Source organism: Quercus robur, chromosome 6 (genome assembly GCF_932294415.1).
Source record: "Quercus robur chromosome 6, dhQueRobu3.1, whole genome shotgun sequence".
NCBI classification, from domain to species: Eukaryota; Viridiplantae; Streptophyta; class Magnoliopsida; order Fagales; family Fagaceae; genus Quercus; species Quercus robur.
This window is the reverse complement of record NC_065539.1, coordinates 15,011,118-15,019,069: the sequence shown is the minus strand read 5'-3', so window position 1 is coordinate 15,019,069 and position 7,952 is coordinate 15,011,118. Positions and strand designations below refer to the sequence as shown.

At 38.0% G+C, this 7,952-nt stretch overlaps 1 protein-coding gene across 1 annotated transcript; it reads right to left on the bottom strand.

Annotated features, from left to right (window-relative positions):
• Nucleotides 1-4,452: 4,452 nt before the first annotated feature.
• LOC126689888 (heterogeneous nuclear ribonucleoprotein 1-like) lies at nt 4,453-6,707 on the bottom strand. The gene is made up of 2 exons (XM_050385052.1): nt 6,513-6,707; nt 4,453-5,148 (listed from the first exon to the last, which is right to left on the bottom strand). The coding sequence occupies exons 1-2, from the start codon at nt 6,705-6,707 to the stop codon at nt 4,720-4,722; spliced, it is 624 nt and encodes a 207-aa protein (XP_050241009.1). The 3' UTR covers nt 4,453-4,719.
• Between the last annotated feature and the right edge of the window lie 1,245 nt (nt 6,708-7,952).

The window sequence follows — 7,952 nt, the reverse complement described above, 5'->3', positions numbered from 1 at the left end:
CTAAGGGAGTTGCTGAAAGAAACTCATGATCCACAGTGGGCAGGACATCCGGGTAAGGATAGGATGTATGCTTTGTTGTCCTGTTCTTATTTTTGGCCTAAAATGGAGTTAGATGTCGAGTTGTATGTGAAAACCTGTCTAGTTTGTCAACAAGACAAAGGTTTAACTCAAAAGGAAGCAGGTTTGCTACAACCTCTTCCTATACCAAAAAGTCCATGGGTTTCAGTTTCAATGGATTTTATTACTGGTTTGCCAAAAGCTAAGGGGATGGGTTCAGTGTTTGTAGTGGTTGATAGATTCTCAAAGTATGCTGTTTTTATGGCTGCACCGAGTACATGTACAACAGAGGTGGCTGCTGATTTGTTCTATAAGAATGTGGTGAAATACTTTGGGTTGCCTGAAGATATTGTAAGTGATCGAGACTCTAGGTTTACTGGTCGATTTTGGATTGTTCTGTTTGGTTTGATGGGTTCTGAATTGAAGTTTTCTACTGCAAATCACCCACAAATAGATGGGCAAACATAAAGGATAAATGCTGTGTTGGAGGATTATTTGAGGCATTATGTGACTGCCAGCCAGAGGAATTGGCTAGACTTGCTGGATTCTGCGCAGTTTGCTTATAATCTGCACAAGTCTGCATCAACGGGGATGAGTCCCTTTGAGTTGGCTATAGGGCAGCAGCCTCTCACACCTCACGAAATTGCTAAGCAGCGATCAGGGGGCAAATGTCCTGCAGCATACAGATTTGCTGTAAACAAGCAAGAGCTGATGCAAGAGGCACAAGACAGCTTGTTGAAAGCACAAAGAAGAATGAAGAAGTATGCTGATAAAAGGAGAAGACCTCTTGAGTTCCAAGTGGGGGACAAAGTGCTGTTGAAATTGACACCACAGATTTGGAGGAAGTTTCGAAATGAGCAAATTCACAGAGGTTTAATCCCGAAATATGATGGTCCATTTGAGATAGTAAAAAGAGTTGGTGCTGTGGCTTACAAGTTAAAGCTGCCAGAAAGGTTGCAAATTCACCCAACAATCCATGTTAGCTTCTTGAAGCCTTATCATGGTGATGCAGAAGAGCCTGCCAGGAATGAGGCAAGGCGTGCCCCGCCTACTGTCATGGTTCAGTTTGACAAAGAAGTGGACAGAATTCTTGATAAGAAGGTGACAGGTTATCGAAAGGGAGGAAATATGATAACCTACTACTTAGTGAAGTGGAAAGGGGTGGCTGAATCAGAGGCAAGTTGGGAGAAAGCATCAACATTGTGGCAGTTTGAGAAAGAGGTGAAGGCATTTGAGGATACCCTCCCGACGAGGACGTCGGCTTCTTCTGGTGGGGGTGGTTTGTTAGGAGCTTTGCAAGTTGCTGATGATGGCATGAGGAAGTGGAGTGCTTGGACAACATCAGGCCAGTCACATGGCTCAATGTTTTCTCAAGACACCAATGGCTCCTCATGCCTATCTAGTGAAGCTCCTAAGTGCTCTTTGAGGGGAACAAGCCCAGTCCTCCTGCTGGGATCAGTTTGATGAGCATGATGAGGGGTAGCATGTGGAGGCACCTTGCTCCACACGATGCCCCAAGGCCATGGTAGAGGAGGGCCATGGTGGGCAGCAACGGTTTGTTGATGATGGGTAGCAGCAGGTGGTGCTGACCCTACGTGGTAGTGCATGGCATGATGGCTTGGTTATTGGTTGCTTCGTATGTGGGCTTGGTGGCTTGTGTGCAAGGCAATGCTGGGCTGCTGATGTTGATGATATGCTGTGCAAGACATTGGGCTGGTTGGTGCTGGCTTAATGTATGGATTGATGTGAGTGGGCTGATGGCAGTTACTTAGTGTGCTGTGATGCTGATAGGAAAGGCTTGGGTAGAGGGCCAAGGCTTCTAAAACGTGATGGGCATCATGTGTGGGCTGCTGGAACGTGGGCAGAAGACCCATGATGAGATGCTGAGTATTGGGCTGGCATGTGCTGTGTGTGCAACAGCAGTTGGTGGCAGTTACCAACGTTTCCTAGCATTGTGGGTGCTTCAGACATGCAGTGCAAAGGCTGGAAATGTGTAAGGCAGACCCAGATGGCAGCAGTGAAGGTGTCCTAAGTCAGACTACATGTGGCAGCAAGTCCAGGAAATGGGGCAGTTACTTGGTAGTAACTGCCATGGCAGTTTATTCTGTATATTATCCTAGGCTGTTGGGGTTGTCAACAACATAGAGAGTGTATTGTTTTGCTTTGAGAAATTCGTGTGGATTCTCAGGCTTCCTTTGTACTTGATATTGAGTAATGAAGGTTGGGGTTGGTGCCCTGTAAATACTGTGTGTGCTGTGTGTGTGTGCATTCTCTTGATAATTATGTTCATAGTGTTCCTACAGTGCGTGTGTGTGGTGTGTTGGCTGAGACTAAGTCAGTGGGCTTAGTGCCATCACAGGCAAAAAATTTGAAAGAAAAATTTAACCCTGTGACACACGTGTAGGTTGGGTTCGGAGGATTTCTTTCTGTCCCATCTAGCACTTCCTGGAACTTCCTATGGGCAGCTGTAAGGTTGCCTCCTTACTGTTTAGGTATCACGTCCACATTAATGCGGCCAGAGAGTTGGTTGAGAGGTAATTAATGCGGAGGCAGCTGTAGTTATAGATATTTGTTTACCTTTTCTCTTTTACCCTTGGTCTGCTATCCTATCTTCAGTGGTGACATAATTCTGGGGTCTGGTTGCAACAAGACCGCGTCCTGATCGTCCTCGGACGCATACTGCCGAGGAGTATAGCGTCCTCGGACGAATACAGAACTCTACCCTCGTGATATTGACCACCACCCCCCTTCGGCAATTGCCTTGTGACCTGACATGGCCTCCTCGGACGGATATGCATCCTCGGATGGGCCAAAGGCCCAACGATCCTGACCTTAATGGGCCTGTTGGTTGACAGACCCTCACATTACTTATCAAAAATACTGCTCATATACAGGAACAAGATGAGCATTTGAGATCATGAAAATTGGATAGCTAATTTTGATTGTATCCATTATCAAAATTTTAGTTTGAAAACCAAATTCATTCTTGGTTTTTTTATTTTTTTATTTATTTATATTGATTACATTAGGTGGGTTTACACAATACACATATTATACATGTTTTAAATTATACAAGAAATGTTATAAAATTGTGGATACCAAACACCAGAAAACGTTCTCAAGCCCATTTCAAGGTTGTTACCAAACACCAGAAAATGAGATAGTTTACCAGAAAATGCTCTCTAGAAAATGAACAATTTTCCAGAAAATGTTAATGTTGAAACAAACAGAGCAGTATAGTAGACTTCATTCACCTATGGAGGAAGAATAAGAAAATAGAAAGTTATGACTGATTTAGTTGCTCGTTCGTTCATAAATTCATCTGACAAGGCTAAGGTGAAGTTGAAGCAGACACGAGCAAGTGAAGTCGACTTCCCAATATTTTAAAATATATACTCTTTTACTCAATAAAAATTTATATAAAAGAGTATAAGACATCACAATAAGCAATAACAAAAACAAAAAACCAAGTCAAAATCAAAAATCAAAAAAAGCTTGAAGGCTTTGAACAATTTTACAATGGAATAGACTTTTAAACAAACTAAAGAACCCTGTCAATTACTCCAAGTTGTCAAAATGGTGTCACAATTTTTCTGGCAATTAAATCCTCTCACTCCAACAAATCTATGGATGTTTGTGGAACTTTAGTGCAGCTAAAAAAGCAAAATATTTCTGAAGGTAGTCAACAGTGCACAAACATGAGGTCACTATTTTATACAATTCAATTACTCCCTTTAATTACAGTTTGATTTGTTCTATTGGTCTGAAACCTAGATAAAATTAAGATCCCCATCATCACAATAGAGTACATGCATTGGACCAGCTATACAGATGTATATACTATATGATTGCTGCCATGGTTACAATCATGAGTGTATATCAGCCTTTGATTCATGTTCTTAGATTCAAACCTCAAACCTGTTATAAGCCTAGGAGAGGTTGAATTTGAGGAAAATCTGGATGGTGGAGCAGGTCTAGGTTGCAGGGTTTGCCAAATAATATTTAAAAATGTATTATTAAGCAAAATTGGCCTATTCATGTGTCGTAAAAGATAATTTCTTATAAATATTTCAAAATGAATATACAAGTGTAACATACTCGCACATCAGCTAGTTATAAATAATGTTAGGAACTAAACAATAATTGGAGATCAACATGAATGTTATAAAATTGCAAGATAAATTAATGACTTGAAGAAAGTGAATGACGATGAGCAGGGCTCAAAAATGTAACAAAATTGAAAGTTGGATTAATGAATTGAAGAGACTGAACAAGTAGAAAAATTACAAACTTCCATTTACAATCATCACAAGTCTCAAATGCTATGCATCACATTGCTTTTTCCTTTCCTACATTAACACTGGCAATGGTAAATCCACTACCAAAAAAAACAGGAGGTGCCAATTGTACCAATGGGTCATGGACAAGAATCACATTACTTTGATTGTCACTCTCTTTCTATTTGTCATTTACATCACTGTTTCCCATGCTTGACTTATCCTCCATCTGAGGTTGATTGTCATCCTTAGTTGAATTGTCATGGGGTGCAGGGTTTGCAAAAGGCAACAGACCTCCACTAGATTGAAGTCCATTCCAAGAAACTACATTTGGGAATGTCCCACTAGGCCATGAATAATTCCCATAAGGTGGTGCATAAGGAGGCTAAGGAGCAGGTGGAGGATAAGGGCCATAAGTCTCAGAATCAGAACGACCAGAACCCAAGCATGTGTTGTTACAATCATAAGGGTATATCAGCCCTTGATTCCTGTCAGAGTCAGCCCTCCCAACCATTAGAAGCCTATTTTCCATCTCGAGATCACTTTTCTGCAACACATTATGCACAACATCCTCGGAATCAAAAGTAACAAATCCAAAGCCCCTCGATTTTTTATTTTCTTCATCATATACCACCCTAGCATTAGTAACCGCGCCAATACTCTCAAAGTGCTCCTTCAATTCCCGATATGTCAAATGTAATAGAAGACCTCCTACATAAATCTTCTTATTATTATCACTAGATCCAGCAATCTCAACCGTTGGAGGTGTATTCCTATTTAGGCTCGTCACACTACTTATCCACAAGTAGACATGGCAAAACGGGTCAGAATTTTCTGACCCGACCCGAACTCGATTTTTTTGACCCGAAGCAAAAACGGGTTGACCCGTGACCCGACCCGTGTTTTTTGCAGGTCGACCCGCAACCAGACCCGAACCCGAACCATTTTTTTAAAACTTTTTTTTTTTTGGTAAAAAAAATAGTGAAATTAAGACAATATTGGTTTAATTGTTTATTGTGAGCTTTAAGCAAACAATTGATACATTTACATAACTACATGCAAATTAATTGAAAAATAAATGGTTGAGCATTCTGTAATGAGTAAAGATTTTTAGATATCAAATAGCAAAGTACATGCCAAGATAATCTGGTTACAGTAAAGTTAAAAACAGATTTAAAATTGTAGATATGTGTGAGACACATTCACAAGTGTGAAAATAGTAAAGCCAAAGTATCAAATTAGCATAAATTATGAATGCTTAGATCTATTTTTTAACAATTTATGTTCAAAATAAACAGCTTTTTAAAATAAATTATGATATTTCCTAGAATGTGTGTTGCTTAACAATGATATGATCTTTATAAAAGAGACTAGATATAAATAAGTAAGCAATCAAACTTTAATGTATATCTCAAATTGAAATAGAGTGTCAACCACAATTGATAATAGATTATAAAATTAATTTTTAAAATTGTAACTTTCTTATATGTTTTTATTCTTTATCAAATGAGTTATCCAATAAGTCATTTGTAATTTTTTTTTGTTGGAATGTTGATATTGTGTAAAAATAAAACTTGTATATTTGTTTTACTTATTTTTATGTTGTTTTGTTTTAGATAGCAATGTTAGGATTTATATAATTTTAAAATTATTGAATAAGTATTAATAAGTTTAACTGAGTTTATTCCTGATATAAGTAGTGAATTCAAAATAATGCATTTTACATCAAGTAATATGTTGTATAACTATCCAAATGGCAAATACATATTGTTTTCTTTATAAAAAAAATAAAAAAATAAAAAAAAATAAAAAATTTCATGTGAAAAACACGGGTCAACCCGACCCAACCTGACCCGACCCGCAACCAGATTGACCCGAACCCGTTTTCAACCCGCTAAAAATGACCCGTTTTTGACCAGTGACCCGTTTGACCCGTGACCCGATTGACCGGACCCGAACCCGCCCCGCCCCGCCCGTTTTGCCATGTCTATCCACAAGGCTGGTTTCACATCTAACTGTAAAATCAAATGGGCGTAGCTATGTGATATATATATACATTCAATGAAACGAAACACAAAAAGAAAAGAGCCAATAATAATAGAAAAAAGAAATCAAAACCGGGATAAAAATATAAACAATTAACGCAGAAAGAAACCAAAAAAGAAAAAAGAAACGAACCTTTGTATCAAGAATGTAATGTTGCTGATTAAGGGCGTGAATAGGCCCAGCTGGGTCTTTAAAGGTAACATAGCCAAACCCTCTTTCATTACCCCTATCGTTGTTAGAGAGAATCAAAGCCTCCTCCACTTCACCATAGTTGCTGAAGTGTTTTCTCAGAGTATCCTCACTCAACCTTCCGTTCGCCGATTCCATGGAAAGCCCACCCCAGAAACATTTTCAAAATCCAAACTGAGAATGAAAGAAAACGCAAGGAACATTAGAATAGGGACTTAAAACAAAATCAAATGAAGAACAATACTAAAAGAACCAAAAACAGAGAGCCCTGTACTGTATATAAAAATTACAATTAACCAAGAAAGAAAATAAGTGCGTATGTAGTCCAACATAGTATTCAAAAACTCAAACATTAAAATAAAATTTACAAACAATTAAATAGAACATAAAGATTGACTAGTTACGTAGACAGAGAGAAAGAGAGAAGGAATGAAAAATCAATGAGTACCTGTGCGTATTTGATTATTTTTCTTGGAAAAAAAAGGATGACGATGGATTCAAAGAAACCCAATTGAGCAAATTTAATCCTAAGAAGTTGAGGGAAATTGAAATCATCGAAAGAGTCTACGAAAGATCGCCGGCACAAGCACAAAGAATCAGATTATGGGAAGAGAAAGAGAGAGAAAGTGAGGGAGAGCTCAAAATGCGAGGGAAAAGGTTTTATCGTTAATTTATTGTTAGGGTTAATATTACGAAAACGCCCTTGAAGTTTATTAACCTAAGTGGCAAGCACTTCCTTTTATTTATTTTTGGTTTTTGCTTTTTTAAATCCAATTTAATCAAGTTTTAGTTACAAAGCCAGCTCCATATACTTTTTTTTTTTTTTTTTTTTTTTTTTTGAGAAAGCAGGTCCACATACATATATAATTATTTCTGCATATATTTGAGTTAATTAGGCACATGTAGTTATTCTTTTCAAATCCTTCTATTCTTTTGGCATAGCATTCCAAAATAAAAGGAATGCAATTTAGAAAATTATTATAACATTTTGTCTGAGTGGGGTTTAAAACAAAATCAAACTCGAGGGCATTCATTTGGTTTGATCACACAACCATGAGGGTGTTCTCAAATTATAGGGATTTATTCAAGTTGGTGTTGCACATTACATTAATATAAATTACAATTTTTTTTTTTCACAAGAAATATAATTTGTATTTTACTAGAGCTTAAATTTGGGGGGTGGGGTGGGGGGACTACCCAAAACTAGGGCTTTAAATGAATTAAGCCGATCATGAACAACTCGGGCTCAGCTCGATAAAAAGCTTGTTCATATTTGTTTGTTTATAAATAAGCCAAGCTTAAGCTTTACCTTTAGGATACGTTTGGATACAGCTGAAAACTGAAAACTAAAACTGCAAAACACTGTAGCAAAATAATTTTTAA